The sequence below is a fragment of the Hoplias malabaricus genome, chromosome 18, assembly GCF_029633855.1.
Source record: "Hoplias malabaricus isolate fHopMal1 chromosome 18, fHopMal1.hap1, whole genome shotgun sequence".
Taxonomy (NCBI): Eukaryota; Metazoa; Chordata; class Actinopteri; order Characiformes; family Erythrinidae; genus Hoplias; species Hoplias malabaricus.
Genome location: NC_089817.1, coordinates 3,538,475 through 3,562,021, shown reverse-complemented (window position 1 = coordinate 3,562,021; position 23,547 = coordinate 3,538,475). Strand labels below are relative to the sequence as shown.

At 47.5% G+C, this 23,547-nt stretch overlaps 1 protein-coding gene across 1 annotated transcript in view; it reads left to right on the top strand.

Moving 5' to 3' along the window:
* Positions 1–22,717, top strand: part of antxr1b (ANTXR cell adhesion molecule 1b) — a 31,198-nt gene extending 8,481 nt beyond the window's left edge. The window contains exons 9-18 of the mRNA XM_066651077.1: positions 5–65; positions 303–401; positions 6,475–6,544; positions 7,581–7,833; positions 9,052–9,147; positions 12,497–12,538; positions 14,966–15,061; positions 16,827–16,994; positions 17,323–17,403; positions 22,151–22,717. Coding sequence (XP_066507174.1) covers positions 5–65; positions 303–401; positions 6,475–6,544; positions 7,581–7,833; positions 9,052–9,147; positions 12,497–12,538; positions 14,966–15,061; positions 16,827–16,994; positions 17,323–17,403; positions 22,151–22,717 — 1,533 coding nt within the window. The remainder of the gene's footprint in view (positions 1–4; positions 66–302; positions 402–6,474; positions 6,545–7,580; positions 7,834–9,051; positions 9,148–12,496; positions 12,539–14,965; positions 15,062–16,826; positions 16,995–17,322; positions 17,404–22,150) is intronic.
* Positions 22,718–23,547: the final 830 nt, after the last annotated feature.

The following is a 23,547-nucleotide window of genomic DNA, read 5'->3' as shown; positions in this document are numbered from 1 at the left end:
TCAGATTCTGAAGCGGTCGTGTATCGAGATCCTCACGGTGGAACCCTCCACTATTTGTGCAGGAGGTGAGTGAGTTCATTTACACACTTTAAACACACCCCTCCCCTACAGCAGGGGGCGCCACATTGCTCAGGGGTAAACTGGACTGGTCCCCTCTTCCTCTTCTCACATAAAAAGGTTAGAGTCTGAGCTGAATGTCCAAATAAGGAGCAGTGGGTGTGGCTGAATGTCCCTTGATGATGTAAGTGTGTTTTGGGGGTGTAACATACCTCACACTCCTCTGTTTTTCACTCTATTCCCAGAATCCTTTGAGGTGGTGGTGAGAGGAAACGGTTTCCTCTCGACGCGAGACGCCAGTCGAGTTCTCTGCAGCTTCCGCATCAATGACACCTTCACCGTCAGTAAGAACACACTCCTCTTCATCACCTTCATCATCTCTCTCTCTCTCTCTACTCCACATCCAGGGGGCGCTGTAGCAGAATTAAAATCAGCCCATGGTGAACACTGGGTCTATTTTGGTTGTGGAGTGGTGGTTGGGTATTGTCCCATGCTATGGTCCGGTCTCAGTGTGTCGTAGGGTCCGAGTGGACGTCTCTGAACATCACCAACATAAACTCTGACCAGACGGAGTGTGTTACTGTGGACAGAGTGTGTTACTCTGGATGGAGTGTGTTACTGTGGACGGTGTGTGTTACTCTGGATGGAGTGTGTTACTGTGGACTGAGTGTGTTTCTCTGGGTGGAGTGTGTTACTGTGGATGGAGTGTGTTTTCTGGACGGAGTGTGTTACTGTGGATGGAGTGTGTTTTCTGGACGGAGTGTGTTACTGTGGATGGAATGTGTTACTGTGGAAAGAGTGTGTTACTCTGGATGGAGTGTGTTTTCTGGATGTAATGTGTTACTCTGGATGGAGTGTGTTTTCTGGATGTAATGCGTTACTCTGGATGGAGTGTGTTTTCTGGATGGAGTGTGTTTTCTGGATGGAGTGTGTTTTCTGGATGTAATGTGTTACTCTGGATGGAGTGTGTTACTGTGGATGGACTGTGTTACTCTGGATGGAGTGTGTTACTCTGGGTGGAGTGTGTTACCGTGGATGGAGTGTGTTACTGTAGATGGAGTGTGTTACTCTGGACAAAGTGTGTTACTGTGGAATGAGTGTTTTCTGGATGGAGTTTGTTACTGTGGATGGAATGTGTTACTCTGGATGAAGTGTGTTACTCTGGACAGAGTGTGTTACTGTGGATGCACTGTGTTACTCTGGATGGAGTGTGTTACTCTGGGCAGAGTGTGTTACTGTGGATGGACTGTGTTACTCTGGACAGAGTGTGTTAATCTGGACAGAGTGTGTTTTCTGGATGGAGTTTGTTACTCTGGACGGAGTGTGTTACTGTGGATGGAATGTGTTACTCTGGATGGAGTGTGTTACTCTGGGTGGAGTGGGTTATTCTGGACAGACTGTGCTACTCTGGATGAAGTGTGTTACTGTGGATGGAGTGTGTTATTCTGGACGGAGTGTGTTACTCTGGACAGAGTGTGTTACTCTGGATGGAGTGTGTTACTCTGGACAGGGTGTGTTACAGTGGACTGAGTGTTTTCTGGATGGAGTTTGTTACTGTGGATGGAATGTGTTACTCTGGATGAAGTGTGTTACTCTGGACAGAGTGTGTTACTGTGGATGGACTGTGATACTCTGGATGGAGTGTGTTATTCTGGACAGAGTGTGTTACTGTGGATGGACTGTGTTTATCTGGACAGAGTGTGTTTTCTGGATGGAGTTTGTTACTCTGGACGGAGTGTGTTACTGTGGATGGAATGTGTTACTCTGGGTGGAGTGGGATACTCTGGACAGACTGTGTTACTCTGGATGGAGTGTGTTACTCTGGATGGAGTTTGTTACTGTGGATGGAATGTGTTACTCTGGATGGAGTGTGTTACACTGGACAGAGTGTGTTACGGTGGATGGACTGTGTTACTCTGGACAGAGTGTGCTACTCTGGACTGAGTGTGTTCCTGTGGATGGAGTGTGTTACAGTAGATGGAATGTGTTACTCTGGATGGAGTGTGTTACCGTGGATGGAGTGTGTTACTCTGGATGGAGTGTGTTACTCTGGACAGAGTGTGTTACTGTGGACTGAGTGTTTTCTGGATGGAGTTTGTTACTGTGGATGGACTGTGTTACTCTGGACAGAGTGTGTTACTGTAGATGGAATGTGTTAATCTGGACAGAGTGTGTTACTCTGGACGGAGTGTGTTACTCTGGACGGGGTGTGTTACTCTGGGTGGAGTGTGTTACTGTGGATGGAGTGTGTTTTCTGGACGGAGTGTGTTACTGTGGATGGAGTGTGTTTTCTGGACGGAGTGTGTTGCTGTGGATGGAATGTGTTACTGTGGAAAGAGTGTGTTACTCTGGATGGAGTGTGTTTTCTGGATGTAATGTGTTACTCTGGATGGAGTGTGTTTTCTGGATGTAATGCGTTACTCTGGATGGAGTGTGTTTTCTGGATGTAATGTGTTACTCTGGATGGAGTGTGTTACTGTGGATGGACTGTGTTACTCTGGATGGAGTGTGTTACAGTAGATGGAGTGTGTTACTCTGGGTGGAGTGTGTTACCGTGGATGGAGTGTGTTACTGTAGATGGAGTGTGTTACTCTGGACAAAGTGTGTTACTGTGGAATGAGTGTTTTCTGGATGGAGTTTGTTACTGTGGATGGAATGTGTTACTCTGGATGAAGTGTGTTACTCTGGACAGAGTGTGTTACTGTGGATGCACTGTGTTACTCTGGATGGAGTGTGTTACTCTGGGCAGAGTGTGTTACTGTGGATGGACTGTGTTACTCTGGACAGAGTGTGTTAATCTGGACAGAGTGTGTTTTCTGGATGGAGTTTGTTACTCTGGACGGAGTGTGTTACTCTGGATGGAGTGTGTTACTCTGGACAGGGTGTGTTACAGTGGACTGAGTGTTTTCTGGATGGAGTTTGTTACTGTGGATGGAATGTGTTACTCTGGATGAAGTGTGTTACTCTGGACAGAGTGTGTTACTGTGGATGGACTGTGATACTCTGGATGGAGTGTGTTATTCTGGACAGAGTGTGTTACTGTGGATGGACTGTGTTTATCTGGACAGAGTGTGTTTTCTGGATGGAGTTTGTTACTCTGGACGGAGTGTGTTACTGTGGATGGAATGTGTTACTCTGGGTGGAGTGGGATACTCTGGACAGACTGTGTTACTCTGGATGGAGTGTGTTACTCTGGATGGAGTTTGTTACTGTGGATGGAATGTGTTACTCTGGATGGAGTGTGTTACACTGGACAGAGTGTGTTACGGTGGATGGACTGTGTTACTCTGGACAGACTGTGCTACTCTGGACTGAGTGTGTTACTGTGGATGGAGTGTGTTACAGTAGATGGAATGTGTTACTCTGGATGGAGTGTGTTACCGTGGATGGAGTGTGTTACTCTGGATGGAGTGTGTTACTCTGGACAGAGTGTGTTACTGTGGACTGAGTGTTTTCTGGATGGAGTTTGTTACTGTGGATGAAGTGTGTTACTCTGGACAGAGTGTGTTACTGTGGATGGACTGTGTTACTCTGGATAGAGTGTGTTACTGTAGATGGAGTGTGTTAATTTGGACAGAGTGTGTTTTCTGGATGGAGGTTGTTACTCTGGACGGAATGTGTTACTCTGGATGGAGTGTGTTACTCTGGGTGGGGTGGGTTACTCTGGACAGAGTGTGTTACTGTGGATGGACTGTGTTACTCTGGATGGAGTGTGTTACTCTGGGCAGAGTGTGTTACTGTGGATGGACTGTGTTACTCTGGACAGAGTGTGTTACTGTAGATGGAATGTGTTAATCTGGACAGAGTGTGTTACTCTGGGCGGAGTGTGTTACTCTGGACGGGGTGTGTTACTCTGGGTGGAGTGTGTTACTGTGGATGGAGTGTGTTTTCTGGACGGAGTGTGTTACTGTGGATGGAGTGTGTTTTCTGGACGGAGTGTGTTACTGTGGATGGAATGTGTTACTGTGGAAAGAGTGTGTTACTCTGGATGGAGTGTGTTTTCTGGATGTAATGTGTTACTCTGGATGGAGTGTGTTTTCTGGATGTAATGCGTTACTCTGGATGGAGTGTGTTTTCTGGATGTAATGTGTTACTCTGGATGGAGTGTGTTACTGTGGATGGACTGTGTTACTCTGGATGGAGTGTGTTACAGTAGATGGAGTGTGTTACTCTGGGTGGAGTGTGTTACCGTGGATGGAGTGTGTTACTGTAGATGGAGTGTGTTACTCTGGACAAAGTGTGTTACTGTGGAATGAGTGTTTTCTGGATGGAGTTTGTTACTGTGGATGGAATGTGTTACTCTGGATGAAGTGTGTTACTCTGGACAGAGTGTGTTACTGTGGATGGACTGTGTTACTCTGGATGGAGTGTGTTACTCTGGGCAGAGTGTGTTACTGTGGATGGACTGTGTTACTCTGGACAGAGTGTGTTAATCTGGACAGAGTGTGTTTTCTGGATGGAGTTTGTTACTCTGGACGGAGTGTGTTACTGTGGATGGAATGTGTTACTCTGGATGGAGTGTGTTACTCTGGGTGGAGTGGGTTATTCTGGACAGACTGTGCTACTCTGGATGGAGTGTGTTACTGTGGATGGAGTGTGTTATTCTGGACGGAGTGTGTTACTCTGGACAGAGTGTGTTACTCTGGATGGAGTGTGTTACTCTGGACAGGGTGTGTTACAGTGGACTGAGTGTTTTCTGGATGGAGTTTGTTACTGTGGATGGAATGTGTTACTCTGGATGAAGTGTGTTACTCTGGACAGAGTGTGTTACTGTGGATGGACTGTGATACTCTGGATGGAGTGTGTTATTCTGGACAGAGTGTGTTACTGTGGATGGACTGTGTTTATCTGGACAGAGTGTGTTTTCTGGATGGAGTTTGTTACTCTGGACGGAGTGTGTTACTGTGGATGGAATGTGTTACTCTGGGTGGAGTGGGATACTCTGGACAGACTGTGTTACTCTGGATGGAGTGTGTTACTCTGGATGGAGTTTGTTACTGTGGATGGAATGTGTTACTCTGGATGGAGTGTGTTACACTGGACAGAGTGTGTTACGGTGGATGGACTGTGTTACTCTGGACAGACTGTGCTACTCTGGACTGAGTGTGTTACTGTGGATGGAGTGTGTTACAGTAGATGGAATGTGTTACTCTGGATGGAGTGTGTTACCGTGGATGGAGTGTGTTACTCTGGATGGAGTGTGTTACTCTGGACAGAGTGTGTTACTGTGGACTGAGTGTTTTCTGGATGGAGTTTGTTACTGTGGATGAAGTGTGTTACTCTGGACAGAGTGTGTTACTGTGGATGGACTGTGTTACTCTGGATAGAGTGTGTTACTGTAGATGGAGTGTGTTAATTTGGACAGAGTGTGTTTTCTGGATGGAGGTTGTTACTCTGGACGGAATGTGTTACTCTGGATGGAGTGTGTTACTCTGGGTGGGGTGGGTTACTCTGGACAGAGTGTGTTACTGTGGATGGACTGTGTTACTCTGGATGGAGTGTGTTACTCTGGACAGAGTGTGTTACTGTGGATGGACTGTGTTACTCTGGATGGAGTGTGTTACTCTGGACAGAGTGTGTTACTGTAGATGGAGTGTGTTAATCTGGACAGAGTGTGTTTCTCTGGATGGAGTTTGTTACTGTGGATGGAATGTGGTACTCTGGATGAAGTGTGCTACTCTGGACAGAGTGTGTTACTGTGGATGGACTGTGTTACTCTGGATGGAGTGTGTTACTCTGGGCAGAGTGTGTTACTGTGGATGGACTGTGTTACTCTGGACAGAGTGTGTTACTGTAGATGGAATGTGTTAATCTGGACAGAGTGTGTTACTCTGGACGGAGTGTGTTACTCTGGACGGGGTGTGTTACTCTGGACAGAGTGTGTTACTCTGGATGGAGTGTGTTACTGTGGATGGAGTGGGTTACTTTGGATGCAGTGTGTTTTCTGGACGGAGTGTGTTTTTCTGGACGGTGTATAATTCCTGGACTGGGTGAAGGAATGTGAATTGCTGTGGAAGTGAGTGGAAAAGAGTTTGTGGTGTTACTTCTGTCATTTAATGATTTAATTTTGCCCTCGTCTGTTTCACCAGCTGCTAAAGACTTCAGGGATCGTCTTTCACTGTGTGTGTGTGTGTCTGAGCCAGAGTAAATAATCCTTTCTTCTTCTCTCTGTGTGGAATGTGAGTGAGGAGCTGAAACCAACTCTGGCTCTGAACTTAATCACAGGAATGAAACTGAAAGGTGGCCATTTTCTTCCAGATGAGTGTTTGTGTTTGATGCTGAGTCAGGACCATGTGGGCTACACACACACACACACCCACACACAGAAAGTGGGTCTGACTCCAGGCTGTGAAGTTATTTAGATATAGATATATTATTGTGTGTGTGTGTGTGTGTGTGTGTGTGTGTGTTTTATAGTGAAGAGACCTCTGATGGTGGAGGACACGTATCTGCTCTGCCCGGCTCCTGTACTGAAGGAGGAGGGAATGTAGGTGTCCGTCAGTTCACTAAACCTCAGTTAAACTCTCACTATAACTCTGTATATCTCACTGTATCTCACTATATCTCAGTATTTTTCACTGTAGCTCAGTATAATTCACTGTAACTCAGTATTTCTCACTGTAACTCAGTATTTCTCACTGTAACTGGGTATAATTCACTGTAACTCAGTATTTCTCACTGTAACTCAGTATTTCTCACTGTAACTGGGTATAATTCACTGTAACTCAGTATTTCTCACTGTAACTGGGTATAATTCACTGTAACTCAGTATTTCTCACTGTAACTCAGTATAATTCACTGTAACTCAGTATTTCTCACTGTAACTCAGTAAAATTCACTGTAACTCAGTATTTCTCACTGTAACTGGGTATAATTCACTGTAACTCAGTATTTCTCACTGTAACTGGGTATAATTCACTGTAACTCAGTATTTCTCACTGTCACTCAGTATTTCTCACTGTAACTGGGTATAATTCACTGTAACTCAGTATTTCTCACTGTAACTCAGTATTTCTCACTGTAACTGGGTATAATTCACTGTAACTCAGTATTTCTCACTGTAACTGGGTATAATTCACTGTAACTCAGTATTTCTCACTGTAACTCAGTATAATTCACTGTAACTCAGTATTTCTCACTGTAACTCAGTAAAATTCACTGTAACTCAGTATTTCTCACTGTAACTGGGTATAATTCACTGTAACTCAGTATTTCTCACTGTAACTGGGTATAATTCACTGTAACTCAGTATTTCTCACTGTAACTGGGTATAATTCACTGTAGCAAAGGTTCGTTTTATTCAGTGTATCACGAGAAGGTGAAATGTGGAAAGTGAGGAATAAGTTATGAAACGAATAAACTCCCGCTGTTCTCTGTCCAAAACACTCCCTCCACGACCAGTCCCCAGTCCAGCTTTCCATCATTAAACTCCACTCTCCCCTCCCTCCCTCTGTTTTCACTCTCTGTTCTCTCTCTGTTTTATCTCTCCCTCTCTTTCTCTCTGTTCCACCTCTCTCTCTCAGGTCTGCCTCTCTCTATGTCAGTATGAACAACGGTTTGAGCTTTATCTCCAGCTCGACCACCATCTCCACACTACACTGTGTGAGTACCGTTCACTCTCTGGGCTCTTCCTCAACCAGCACCACAACCACAACCAGCACCAGAACCACAACCAGTACCAGTACCACTAGGAGTATGAGTAGCAGTACAGAGCTCAGCACTGCCGCCCTGCTGGCCACTAGTTCAGCTCCAGCATCTGTCATCCCTCTGCTCACAGTCAGTACCCTCCGTCCTCTTAGCTTTATGGGACCTAGAACCTAGAACTGAGCCCAGGAGAACCCTGCACTGCGTATTGTTCTCCCTGCTCAGTTCAGGTCAGACTCTAACCCTAACCCAGACTAAAAGACCAAGACTGGAAACACTGGAGGAACGAGTTCATGAAGCAAAAGTGCAGCTAATTATTAATGAATGTGGAGAGCAGAGAAAACACTGCACTGTGCAGGGTGTGTGTGTGTGTGTGTGTGACCATTAGAGCAGCTTTAATCCTGATTTAATCTCTCACACTGATTTAACACACACACACACACACACACACACACACAGTTCCCGGAGTTCTGCTCCTGCCTGCAGGTCGAATCGTGAGACGAGACGAGCTTTGTCTGAACTCTGCTTCTTCGCTCTGAGACATTAGGACAGAGACGTTCTCATCTGTACTTCACACTGCGTTCCAAACTGTGCCATATTCACTACAGTAGTGCACTATTTTGTGTTTCCACGATTTTGTAGTTATTCTCCGAACACATAGTGGACAATTTCATTGCACTCAAACAATCCCACAATGCACAGCATAAAGTAGTGTCCAGCCATGAACCCTAGATGACACTAGTGGATAGTGAATGCCCATAATGCACTGCGCTGTGCCCGCATGAGGTTGTGTCCAAAATCTTTCACTACCCTCCTGAGCTCCCTATAATAGTGCACTACATAGTGAGTAATGTAGGGAATAGTGAACAGGGGGCCACTTTGGACACTTTGGTGCCTGATAAATCCCTGAACTCTGTGGCGATTACAGCACGGTGGGCGGGGCTTTATACCTGTTAAAGGGGCGTGTCCATATACTTTTGTCTGTAAAAGGTGTAAATCCTTCACGAGCGGTTCTCAGCTCAGCAGAGCTCTGGCTTCAACGGCTCCTCTCGGCTCAGCGGGAACCTTTGGGAATGTGTGTGTGTGTGTGTTTGGTAGAGTGCGTGTGTGTGTGTTTGGTAGAGTGCGTGTGTGTGTATTTTGTAGAGTGTGTGTATTTTGTAAAGTGTGTCTTATTTTTTAGTGTGTGTGTGTATTTTGTAAAGTGTGTGTGTGTACATTGTAGAGTGTGTGTATTTTGTAGTGTGTGTGTTATTTTGTAGAGTGTGTATGTGTGTTTATAATAGTGTGTGTGCATTTGTAGAGAATGTTTTTTGCAGAGTGTGTGTGTGTGTGTTCTGTGTTCTCCAGGTGGACGGAACGTTTCTAACTGTGGCTCTGCTGATCTTGCTGCCTCTCCTGGCCTTGGTTCTGTTCTGGTGGTTCTGGCCACTCTGCTGCACTGTGGTCAGTAATACACAACCTCACAACACACACACGCGCTCAGAACAACACAACCTCACAACACACACACGTGCTCAGAACAACACAACCTCACAACACACACACACGCGTTGCTTAGAACAACACAACTTCACAACACACACACACACTCAGAACAACACAACCTCACAACACACACACGCTCAGAACACAACCTCACAACACACACACACGCTCAGAACAACACAACCTCACAACACACACACACGCTCAGAACACAACCTCACAACACACACACACGCTCAGAACAACACAACCTCACAACACACACACACACTCAGAACAACACAACCTCACAACACACACACGCGCTCAGAACAACACAACCTCACAACACACACACACGCGTTGCTTAGAACAACACAACTTCACAACACACACACACACTCAGAACAACACAACCTCACAACACACACACGCTCAGAACACAACCTCACAACACACACACACGCTCAGAACAACACAACCTCACAACACACACACGCTCAGAACACAACCTCACAACACACACACACGCTCAGAACAACACAACCTCACAACACACACACGCTCAGAACACAACCTCACAACACACACACACTCAGAACACAACCTCACAACACACACACACTCAGAACACAACCTCACAACACACACACACGCTCAGAACAACACAACCTCATAACACACACACGCTCAGAACAACACAACCTCACAACACAAACACACGCTCAGAACAACACAACCTCACAACACACACACACTCAGAACACAACCTCACAACACACACACACGCTCAGAACAACACAACCTCACAACACACACACACGCTCAGAATAACACAACCTCACAACACACACACGCTCAGAACAACACAACCTCACAACACACACACGCTCAGAACAACACAACCTCACAACACACACACGCTCAGAACAACACAACCTCACAACACACACACACACACTTATAACAACACATCCTCACAACACACACACACACTCAGAACAACACAACCTCACAACAAACACACACACACTCAGAACAACACAACCTCACAACAAACACACACACACTCAGAACAACACAACCTCACAATACACACATGCTCAGAACAACACATCCTCACAACACACACATACACACGCTCAGAACAACACAACCTCACAACACACAAACAACACACTTAGAACAACACAACCTCACAACACACACACACACTCAGAACAACACAACCTCACAACAAACACACACACGCTCAGAACAACACAACCTCACAACACACACACGCTCAGAACAACACAGCCAAACAACACACACACACATGCTCAGAACAACACAACCTCACAACACACACACAAGCTCAGAACAACACAACCTCACAATACACACACACTCAGAACAACACAACCTCACAATACACACATGCTCAGAACAACACATCCTCACAACACACACACACACGCTCAGAACAACACAACCTCACAATACACACACACTCAGAACAACACAACCTCACAATACACACATGCTCAGAACAACACAACCTCACAATACACACATGCTTAGAACAACACAACCTCACAACACACACACGCTCAGAACAACACAGCCACACAACACACACACACACGCTCAGAACAACACAACCTCACAACACACACACACACTCAGAACAACACAACCTCACAACACACACACACACACACACACACACGCTCAGAACAACACAACCTCACAATACACACACACTCAGAACAACACAACCTCACAATACACACACACTCAGAACAACACAACCTCACAATACACACATGCTCAGAACAACACAACCTCACAACACACACACAAGCTCAGAACAACACAACCTCACAATACACACACACTCAGAACAACACAACCTCACAATACACACATGCTCAGAACAACACATCCTCACAACACACACACACACGCTCAGAACAACACAACCTCACAATACACACACACTCAGAACAACACAACCTCACAATACACACATGCTCAGAACAACACAACCTCACAATACACACATGCTTAGAACAACACAACCTCACAACACACACACGCTCAGAACAACACAGCCACACAACACACACACACACGCTCAGAACAACACAACCTCACAACACACACACACACTCAGAACAACACAACCTCACAACACACACACACACACTCAGAACAACACAACCTCACAATACACACATGCTCAGAACAACACATCCTCACAACACACACGCTCAGAACAACACAACCTCACAATACACACACACACACACTCAGAACAACACAACCTCACAACACACACACACACTCAGAACAACACAACCTCACAACACACACACTCAGAACAACACAACCTCACAATACACACATGCTCAGAACAACACATCCTCACAAAACACACACACACGCTCAGAACAACACAACCTAACAACACACACACACACACTCAGAACAACACAACCTCACAATACACACACATGCTCAGAACAACACATCCTCACAACACACACACACACACACGCTCAGAACAACACAACCTAACAACACACACACACACACACGCTCAGAACAACACAACCTCACAACACACACACTCAGAACAACACAACCTCACAATACACACATGCTCAGAACAACACATCCTCACAAAACACACACACACGCTCAGAACAACACAACCTAACAACACACACACACACACTCAGAACAACACAACCTCACAATACACACACATGCTCAAAACAACACATCCTCACAACACACACACACACACGCTCAGAACAACACAACCTCACAACACACACACACACTCAGAACAACACAACCTCACAACACACACACACATACTCAGAACAACACAACCTCACAATACACACATGCTCAGAACAACACATCCTCACAACACACACACACACGCTCAGAACAACACAACCTCACAACACACACACACACTCAGAACAACACAACCTCACAATACACACATGCTCAGAACAACACAACCTCACAACACACACACACACTCAGAACAACACAACCTCACAATGCACACACACACACGCTCAGAACAACACAACCTCACAATACACACATGCTCAGAACAACACAACCTCACAACACACACACACACTCAGAACAACACAACCTCACAATGCACACACACACACGCTCAGAACAACACAACCTCACAATACACACATGCTCAGAACAACACAACCTCACAACACACTTTTGCAAACACTACCTCCTTAAATATAAACATTTTTGAAAAGTAGCACAACATCCAACACTTCTCTCTGTCCTTCAACAGGTCATCCACAATCCACCACCCCCTCTGGACGAGGACAGCTCGGTAAAACCATACACACACACACACACACTTTAATGTTCTTCGAGGGTCTGCTGTGGTGGTCGTGTTGCTCTCTGGACGGTGAATCCTCAGGGTCTCAGTGTGGCCGCGGGGGTGAGGGAGGGAGGAGGAGCAGAGGGAAGACCTCCGTTTGTTTGTTTGTCTCAGCATTAAATCAGACAGAGTTTACAGTGAGAGGTCTCTCTCTGTCGTCTCTGGTGAAGAGACCGAGGGTGAAATTAGTCTCTAAAAAAGCATGTGAAGGAGGCTCTTCAGTTGGGATTCAGAGTTAATAATCCGCAGGCTCTTTACAGACGGCAAGGGTTGCCAGATATTCACACACAGGAAACGCCTGAGGCTTTAGGTTGTGGGTCTGGAGAGGAGGAGGAGGAGGAAAAGAGAGAAGGAATGAGGTCCTGATCCTCAGAGCTGACGTTATTCAGCTTTGGCTCTGATCTCCTCTCGAGGAAAGTGTAGCTCTTCAGACGCTCAGCGCTTCACTCTCTGAATTCCTTTGTTTACAACTTTACCGAGTCACAGAGTGGAGACGAGCGGCGCTCTGAGGATCACTGACGGGGAGGATACTTCAATCCAAAATGAGCTTCGGCATTAAATCTACTCAGCGATCTACCATCACCAACAAAATACGAGAGAAAAATAGTAACATAATCCAACAATAACAGACACAGTGAGAGGAAGCGTGAGAGCGCTCCAAAAAACTGGGGTCTGACGTTTGTTAAAATCTCTCAAAACTTCTTTAACTTGAAAGGTTTGAGCAGCACTTTGATCTCTCCAAGTTTTGTGTAAATGTAAAGTGCTACCAAAAAGAACGAGGGAACAAGAGAATGAAGTTTACCTCTCTCTATCTATCTATACAGGGTGGGCCATTTATATGGGCACCTTAATAAAATGGGAAACTTTTCAAGATGGTGGTGACCATGGTGGCCATTTTGAAGTCAGCCATTTTGGATCCAACTTTTGTTTTTTCAATGGGAAGAGGGTCATGTGACACATCAAACTTATTGGGAAGAAAAGCAATGGCGGTTTTAACGTAACTTTATTCTTTCATGAGTTATTTACGAGTTTCTCTTTGTTTACAGCCATTGACATGTCTCAGAGGTTAACACGTGAGGAGCGGATAGAAATTGTGTTGATGTCTGGTGAACGCAGTAACCGGGGCATTGCAGCAGATTTCAATGAAAGACACTCTACGAGACCAACCATCTCCCACGCTACAGTTAGCAAACTGCTCGCCAAATTTCGTGAAACTGGTTCAGTGTTGGATTTGCCAAAATGTGGACGCATGAAAACTGTCGCTAATGAACAAACATCAGTGGCTGTCCTAGCTTCATTCAGCATGAGCCCACAGCATAGCACTCGCCGCATGTCACTGGAGAGTGACATCAGTCGAACATCCCTTCGGCGGATATTAGCTACTCACAAGTGGCACCCTTACAATCTCCAGCTGCTGCAGCATCTCAGCGAGGATGACCCAGATCAGTGCACTGAATTTGAGAATGGGCAAAACAATAATTGGAGCAGGACCCTCAGTTTACACCGAAGATTTTGTTCAGTGATAAAGTAAACTTTTATGTGAATGGTGAAGTTAACAAACAAAACCACCGCTATTGGTCTGACACTAACCCACATTGGATAGATCCCTCCAAGACTGTTGGAACAAAAAAACTGATGGTATGGTGTGGTATATGGGGTACAACGATAGTGGGGCCATTCTTCATCAATGGAAACCTCAAGGCCACTGGATATGAGAAATTGCTACATGATGATGTGTTTTCCTCTTTATTCACTGAAGCTGGCACCACCACATTATGGGTGTCTGGTCCGAGCATTCCTAGATGAATAGATTCCTGGAAAGTGGATTGGTCGTCGTGGGCCAAGGTCTCCCGATCTGACCCCCTTAGACTTTTATCTTTGGGGTCATCTGAAGGCAATTGTCTATGCTGTGAAGATACGAGATGTGCAGCACCTGAAACTACGGATACTGGAAGCCTGTGCTAGCATTTCTCCTGCGGTGTTGCTATCAGTGTGTGAAGAGTGGGAGAAGAGGGTTGCACTGACAATCAACACAATGGGCAGCACTTTGAACACATTTTATAAGTGGTCAGAAACTTGTAAATAACTCATGAAAGAATAAAACTACACTAAAATCTAAAAGTTTGATGTGTCACATGACCCTCTTCCCATTGAAAAAACAAAAGTTGGATCCAAAATGGCCGACTTCAAAATGACACCCATCATGAAAAGTTTCCCCCCTCCCATATACTAATGTGCCACAAACAGGAAGTTAATATCACCAACCATTCCCATTTTATTAAAGTGTATCCATATAAACAGCCCACCCTGTGTGTGTATATATATATATATTATATATAAGCCTCTCTCTTTCTCTCTCTCTCTCTCTCTCTAAAGGATGAAGAGAATGAGGAATATCCGAAGAAGAACTGGCCAACAGTGGATGCCTCGTATTACGGAGGAAGGGGAGTTGGAGGAATTAAACGCATGGAGGTTAGACCCAAAAACTTTCACTCCATATGGGAACATACTGTAGCTATGAGGATCTACACAGCGTCTTCACAGTGTCCTCACAGCGTTTTCACAGTGTCCTCACTGCATCCTTCAATACAGCGTCTTCACAGCATCCTCACTCCGTCATCACAGTGTCCTCACTGCGTCTTCACAGTGTGCTCACAGCGTGTTCACAGTGTCCTCACAGCGTCTTCACAGTGTCCTCACAGCGTCTTCACAGTGTCCTCACAGCGTCTTCACAGTGTCCTCACTGCATCCTCACAGCGTCTTCACAGTGTCCTCACAGCATCTTCACAGCGTCCTCACAGCGTCTTCACAGCATCCTCACTCCGTCATCACAGCGTCCTCACAGCGTCTTCACAGTGTCCTCACAGCGTCTTCACAGTGTCCTCACTGCGTCTTCACAGTGTCCTCACTGCGTCTTCACAGTGTCCTCACAGCGTCTTCACAGTGTCCTCACAGCGTCTTCACAGTGTCCTCACTGCGTCTTCACAGTGTCCTCACTGCGTCTTCACAGTGTCCTCACAGTGTCCTCACAGCGTCTTCACAGTGTCCTCACAGCATCTTCACAGCGTCCTCACAGCGTCTTCACAGCATCCTCACTCCGTCATCACAGCGTCCTCACAGCGTCTTCACAGTGTCCTCACAGCGTCTTCACAGTGTCCTCACTGCGTCTTCACAGTGTCCTCACAGCGTCTTCACAGTGTCCTCACAGCGTCTTCACAGTGTCCTCACAGCGTCTTCACAGTGTCCTCACAGCGTCTTCACATTGTCCTCACAGCGTCTTCACAGTGTCCTCACAGCGTCTTCACAGTGTCCTCACTGCATCTTCACATTGTCCTCACTGCATCATCACAGTGTCCTCACAGCGTCTTCACAGTGTCCTCACAGTGTCCTCACTGCGTCTTCACAGTGTCCTCACTGCGTCTTCACAGTGTCCTCACAGCGTCTTCACAGTGTCCTCACTGCGTCTTCACATTGTCCTCACTGCGTCATCACAGTGTCCTCACAGCGTCTTCACATTGTCCTCACTGCGTCATCACAGTGTCCTCACAGCGTCTTCACAGTGTCCTCACAGTGTCTTCACAGTGTCCTCACTGCATCCTCACAGCGTCTTCACAGTGTCCTCACTGCGTCTTCACAGTGTCCTCACAGTGTCTTCACAGTGTCCTCACTGCGTCTTCACAGTGTCCTCACAGTGTCTTCACAGTGTCCTCACTGCATCCTCACAGCGTCTTCACAGTGTCCTCACAGCATCCTCACTCCGTCATCACAGTGTCCTCACAGCGTCTTCACAGTGTCCTCACAGCGTCTTCACAGTGTCCTCACTGCGTCTTCACAGTGTCCTCACTGCGTCTTCACAGTGTCCTCACTGCATCCTCACAGCGTCTTCACAGCGTCTTCACAGTGTCCTCACTGCGTCTTCACAGTGTCCTCACTGCATCCTCACTGCGTCATCACAGTGTCCTCACAGCATCCTCACTGCGTCTTCAGTGTCCTCACTGCATCCACATGATGTCCCCACTGCGTCCACACGGCATCCTCACTGTCCTCTTTGTGTCCACACGGCATACTCACTGCATCCAAATTGTGTCCAAACTGTGCCCTCACTGCGTTCACACAGTGTCCTCAGTGTCCAAACCGTGTACTCATTGTGTCCACACCATATTCAATATTCAAACTGTGTCCTGTGTCCACACCATTTCCAAACCGTGTGTGTGTGTGTGTGTGTGTGTGTGTGTAGGTACGGTGGGGTGATAAAGGCTCCACGGAGGAGGGAGCGAAGTTGGAGTTGGCGAAGAACGCTCGGGTGAAGATGCCGGAGACAGAGTTTGAGTTTCCTCCGATGAGAACTCTCAACAACGGCTCACACAAACCCCTCAACACGCACAAGTGGTACACACCTATACAGGTAACACACACACACACACACACACACACACACAGGGGTCATCTCCTCCTGTGTCAGTAGTGTGTTGACTGGAGTTCTGGAGACTCAGTCAGGGGCAGGACAGAGAGAGAGAGAGAGAGAGAGAAGGGGGGGGTATAATTGGAATCAGGTTGTGGACCGAGCTGAACTCTGGAGATGGACGGCTCTGGATCCTGTTTCAGCAAAAACACAAACACGTTCCTCTCTCTGTGACAGAGAACATTCTCCTGACGCTGCACCCTCCACACAGAGCAGTACGGGAAACTGGACGCTGTGTGTAGAGTTTATCTTGTGTGTGTGTGTGTTGCAGGGGAAGCTGGATGCTTTGTGTGTGTGGTTGAGGAGAGGATACGACAGAGTTTCTGTGATGAGACCTCAGCCTGGAGAGAAGGTGAGAGTCAGACTCACTCACTCACACTCACACTCATTCACTCACTCACTCACTCACACTCACACTTATTCACTCACTCACTCCCTCTGTCACACACACATACAGTCACTCATTTACTCAATCACACACAGTCACTCACTCACTCGGTCACACACAGTCACACACACACTCACTCGTTCACTAACTCAGTCACCCACACTCAGTCACTCACTCTTTCACACACTTACACACTCACACACTCACTCACTCATTAAACCAGCCAGTGACCCACAGAGGCGCTGGGCTGTAGAGAAATGTGGTCATCTGTGGATCTGTGGTGACCCTGGGGGTGTCAGGTTCTGTGCTCTGACTGGGTTCTGTGCCCAGATCGGGTCCAGTGCAGACCCTCTGAGACCCGGAACTCCTTTAGGCAGTGGAGACCCGACAGGTTCAGGTCCAGACAAGCTGGACTAATCTGTCACAGCTGTGGGCGGAGCTCAGTGTTGGAGGCATGTCCTGCTGGAGCTGAAAGTGTAATCAATAACATTGTTCAATCAGTGAAATCTCAGAGTGCTGCGACTGTGAGAAACCATGATTAACACTGTGAGATCACAACAATGATGGAGTGAGTAATGGGCCATCTGTCACACGACAACAGTAACAACAACAACAATGACATCAACAAAAGGACAATAACTACAACAACAACATCAACAAAAACAACTAAACAACAACAACAATGAAATAATGAAACAATGAAAACAACTAAACAATGACAACAATGACAACAACTAAACAATGACAACAATGACACAACAACAATTAAACAACGACAACAATGAAACAACAACATCAACAATGACAATAATAAAACAACATCAACAACAACAGGATGGAACCAGGCCTGGACCTCAGTTTAGAGAAACTGATCAGACTGATGATCAATACCATTTGGAGTATTGATCAGTAGTGAAACAGAACTCCAGCCAGATCCCAAGATCCAACATGGCTTTCATTTTCAGTCTGAATTTTACACAACAGTCCACGTCTACCCTGAGTTTACACACACACACACACACACACACACACACACACACACACACACACACACACACAAACAATAGGTTATTGGATGAGTCTGAAATGTGGTTTTAGACGACTGCCGGAGTAAAAACAAAAGATCACCCTCTCAGAGAGAGAGAGAGAGAGAGTAGAGAGAGAGAGAGAAAGAGAGAGAGAGTAGAGAGAGAGAGAGAGAGAGAGAGAGATTTCCTGGTGGAGAATCAGATCCAGATGTCAGTAATGAGACTCAGTGGAATGTGCTGAACCACAGAGATGGAGCCGACTGCAAATAACACCACGACAAAGAGGAATGTAGCTCCATCTGCGCAACACATCAACTCCAGCCCGAAATAACCCTGTCTCTGTCTCTGCTCCGTCCCCCGCTCTCCGTCCTCCCCTCTGTCCCCCACTCTCCGTCCTCCGCTCTCCGTCCTCGCCTCTGTCCCCCGCTCTCCGTCCTCCCCTCTGTCCCCCGCTCTCTGTCCTCCCTTCTGTCCCCTGCTCACCAGCCTCCCCTGTCCCCCGCTCTCCGTCCTCCCCTCTGTCCCCCGCTCTCCGTCTTCCCTTCTGTCCCCCGCTCTCCATCCTCCCCTCTGTCCCTCGCTGTCTTTACTCCTCTGTCCCCCGCTGTCTTTCCTCCTCCCTGTCCCCCGCTCTCCGTCCTCCCCTTTGTCCCTCGCTCCCCTTCCTTCCTTCTGTCCCCCGCTGTCTTTCCTCCTCTGTCCCCCACTCTGTCCCCTGCTCTCCGTCCTTCCTTCTGTCCCCCGCTTTCCATCCTCCACTCTGTTCCCCACTCTCTGTCCTCCCCTCTGTCCCCCGCTCTCCGTCCTCCCTTCTGTCCCCTGCTCTCCATTCTTCCCTCTGTTCCTCGCTGTCTTTCCTCCTGTCCTTCCTCCTCCCTGTCCCTCGTTCTCCGTCCTCCCCTCTGTCCCCGCTCTCCATCCTCCCCTCTGTCCCCCGCTCTCCTTCCTCCCTTCTGTCCCGTGCGCTCCATTCTTCCCTCTGTTCCTCGCTGTCTTTCCTCCTCCCTGTCCCTCGTTCTCCGTCCTCCCCTCTGTCCCCTGCTCTCTTTCCTCCCCTCTGTCCCCCGCTCTTTCCTCCCTTCTGTCCCCCGCTCTCCAGTCTCCCCTGTCTTTCCTCCCCTCTGTCCCCGCTCTCCGTCCTTCACTCTGTCCCCCGCTCTCTGTCCTCCCTTCTGTCCCCTGCTCTCCATCCTTCCCTCTGTTCCTCGCTGTCTTTCCTCCTCTCTGTCCCTCGCTCTCCTTCCTCCCCTTTGTTCCCCGCTCTCCGTCCTCCCCTCTGTCCCCCGCTCTCTTTCCTCCCTTCTGTCCCCCGCTCTCCATCTTCCCCTTTGTCCCTCGCTGTCTTTCCTCCTCCCTGTTCCCCACTCTCCATCCTCCCCTTTGTCCCCTGCTCCCCATCCTCCTTTCTGTCCCCTGCTCTCTGTCCTCCGCTCTCTTTCCTCCCCTCTGTCCCCCACTCTCCGTCCTCCCCTTTTTCCCCCGCTCTCTGTCCTCTCCTCTGTCCCCCGCTCTCCAGCCTCCCCTGTCTTTCCTCCCCTCTGTCTCCCACTCTCCGTCAACCCCTTAATCCTCCTGCGTCCTCCAGCTCTGCAGATAAGCAGGAACCTGGCAGCAGATCTGTAGTCATCAGGGGCAGAGGGAGGGCTTTGAAGAGCGAGAGATAAGCAGCAGTTGCTGGACGCTTTGCAGTCGAGACCCACAGATCAAAGTCTGTCTTTAAGATTAAACTCAACTGACGAGATCTGGCTCTAAATCCCTGAGCAGTGACTGTACTCCCAGCATGCATTGGGAGACTTTCACAAAAACAAAGCTGGGAAAGTTCTTCCAGAGGCTGTGGCACAACATCTGGATCAGTCGTGTGTTTGTGCAGTTTGTTTATGTCCATATTAGGAATTCTGCGTCTCAGCCAGTTCCTCTTTGAGAAATCAATCTACTGTAACACCCCCCAGGGTTCAGTGGTACACGAGCGGGGTCTGGAACCACCCACCTGCCCCAGCACCTCAGTGCTCCGAGTGGAAGAAATGGGAGAATTTGTTGTAGCGCAATGTGGCATTCAGCGAGTTTTCAGTAGAAACTGAGGTTTCCGTGAAACACTGAGTAATCGCCTTTGACTTCTCAATATTTGCTAAATCTAGTTCAATTCATTACAAAAAAATATACTTCGTCTTTACTGTAAAAATGATAAAGATAATGTATGTCTCTGATCAGAAAACCTCTTTCCTCTGAGATGATTCTTCAGATTGTGGAGAAAAACCCCTCGGGCTGAGCCGGGCTGAGTCTGGGCTGAGTTGGGGGCTGAGTTGGGGGCTGAGTCGGGGGCTGAGTCTGGGCTGAGTCAAGGCCTGAGTCGGGGGCTGAGTCTGGGCTGAGTCAAGGCCTGAGTCAAGGCCTGAGTCGGGGGCTGAGTCTGGGCTGAGTCAAGGCCTGAGTCAGGGGCTGAGTCTGGGCTGAGTCAAGGCCTGAGTCAAGGCCTGAGTCGGGGGCTGAGTCTGGGCTGAGTCGGGGCTAAGTCAAGGCCTGAGTCGGGGGCTGAGTCTGGGCTGAGTCAAGGCCTGAGTCGGGGCTGAGTCGGGGGCTGAGTCTGAGCTGTAGGGTGGAGATTAATATCCTGGAGTCCACAGTCACCTCACAGCGCCAGGCTCCAGATTCCTCAGTACACTTGTGATACTCAGAGCGGTTGAGATTTCAGTGCGCTTGGCCAGGACGGCTACACAAAAATAACAATGGAAATGAGCTGACGTTTTCTTTATATCTCTCAGAAAGTGTCATTAGACCCATTATAGCACCCCCTGCAGGATTAGGAGATTATATTCACTACCACCGCTTACTGAAGACTCTGCTTGTATTGTCCCCAGTTGTTTGCCCCCTGGTTTATTTCATCTTCAGTTCCCTGATAAAGATGAAATAGTTAGCTGTTAGGTTTTAGCCAACTTCCCCATCACACATGATGCCCCCAGCACTGGGTGAGGAAGAGTTCACACTTATGCTAATGAAGGTTGCTATAAATCTGACCAAGACTGACAAGTCTGAACACACGCTGAGCTGATGCTCTTCTTCACATTAAATGTTTAATCCAGGTACGGGTGCAGACTGATGGCATGTAGCAGTCCTGCCCAAGTGCGGTATTGCTGCTCAGGCTGGGAATCATACAGTGGGGCAGTGGGGTTACCCAGTGGGCACCAGAGGAACTCTGAAACGGCGGGAAGGACACTCGTACCCGGAGGACCAGGGCAGCCTTGCCTTTTACTGAGGAGAAGATTCCCCGCTGCGGAAGCCAAAATTAAACCATGAGACACAACCATCAAATTGACAGAGGTGGGACATCTGGATCGGATCCGTTGACATCAGTCTGGACCCGGTTCATGTCCTCGTTTGGAGAGCGGATGGTAGACTCTCAGAGTTGGACATCTGGGTTCTGCAGGGTTGAAGCTGCCCCCGGTGCACAGTCCGAGGAATGCCCGAGTGATGGGATTATTCTGGGGAATCGCACTGTATCTCCTGCAAATGCTACGCCCCCTACCTGAACCACCGCTGCCCAGGCGTCGCCCCCTGCCTGAACCACACAGAACATTTTGTGAGCGGACCAATGGGCCTCCCTGTGATAACTGTACATGTTGTAGCTCATTCCTCACCTTCTTGTTTGTGTAATTTTAGCTGTTGTGTTTCCTGTTTTATTTTCGCAGGGTCGCTGTATGAAATTCACTCGGGTGAATTCCTACCCTCCGCCTCGGTACCCACGCAACAACAGCATCTACAACAGCAACAATAACACCACCAGGCACATTTACAGTTTGCCCCACAGTCCTACCCCTCCAGCTCCAAAGAGCAACCTGCCCCCCACCCCACACTCCAACTATCCCACCCATTGCATAGACCCCCACTCCAGTTACCCCACATACTCCACAGACCAGCACTCAAATTACTCCATCTACCCCTCATACCCTAGCTATTCTCCATCATGCAACCTGCCCCCTCTCCCTTCAACTCCACCCCCATCTACAATAACTCCACCCCCTTACACTCCTCCACCCACCACAACTCTACCCCCAGCCTCTTTTACCCTCAGTTCGGGTCCGCCTTCTTCGCCAACACCTGGTCCCTTTCCAACAGCACAGAATCCAGCATCATCCACCTGTCTTTCTCTATCAGTGGCTGGCTCACAGTCCCCGCCCCCTCATTCTGCCCCTGGTCGTGCTCCTCCTCCTACCCGCCCCCCACCCCGCCCCTCCTATGATTGCCACCAGGACTGAGCAGGGTCCAGTTTCCAAAAAGCATCTTCAGTCCTTTTCACACTTTGAATTGATCAAAATCATTAATATATTCAGCATTTCCTTGAGTCTAGCTTGGGTCATTTTTAGGGGAAATTTACAAAGTCTTGTTTGAGTAATTTCCTGAATATTGAAGTAAGTCTTGTTTGGGTAATTTCCTGGATATTGTAGTGAGTCTTGTTTGGGTAATTTCCTGGATATTGTAGTGAGTCTTGTCTGGGTAATTTCCTGGATATTGTAGTGAGTCTTGTTTGGGTATTTTCCTGGATATTGTAGTGAGTCTTGTTTGGGTATTTTCCTGGATATTGTAGTGAGTCTTGTTTGGGTAATTTCCTGGATATTGTAGTGAGTCTTGTCTAGGTAATTTCTAGGGAATTTTACAGAGTCTTGTTTGGGTAATTTCCTGGATATTGTAGTGAGTCTTGTTTGGGTAATTTCCTGGATATTGTAGTGAGTCTTGTCTGGGTAATTTCTAGGGAATTTTACAGAGTCTTGTTTGGGTAATTTCCTGGATATTGTAGTGAGTCTTGTTTGGGTAAATTCCTGGATATTGTAGTGAGTCTTGTCTGGGTATATTCTAGGGAATTTTACAGAGTCTTGTTTGGGTATTTTCCTGGATATTGTAGTGAGTCTTGTTTGGGTAATTTCCTGGATATTGTAGTGAGTCTTGTCTGGGTAATTTCTAGGGAATTTTACAGAGTCTTGTTTGGGTAATTTCCTGGATATTGTAGTGAGTCTTGTTTGGGTAATTTCCTGGATATTGTAGTGAGTCTTGCTTGGGTAATTTCCTGGATATTGTAGTGAGTCTTGTC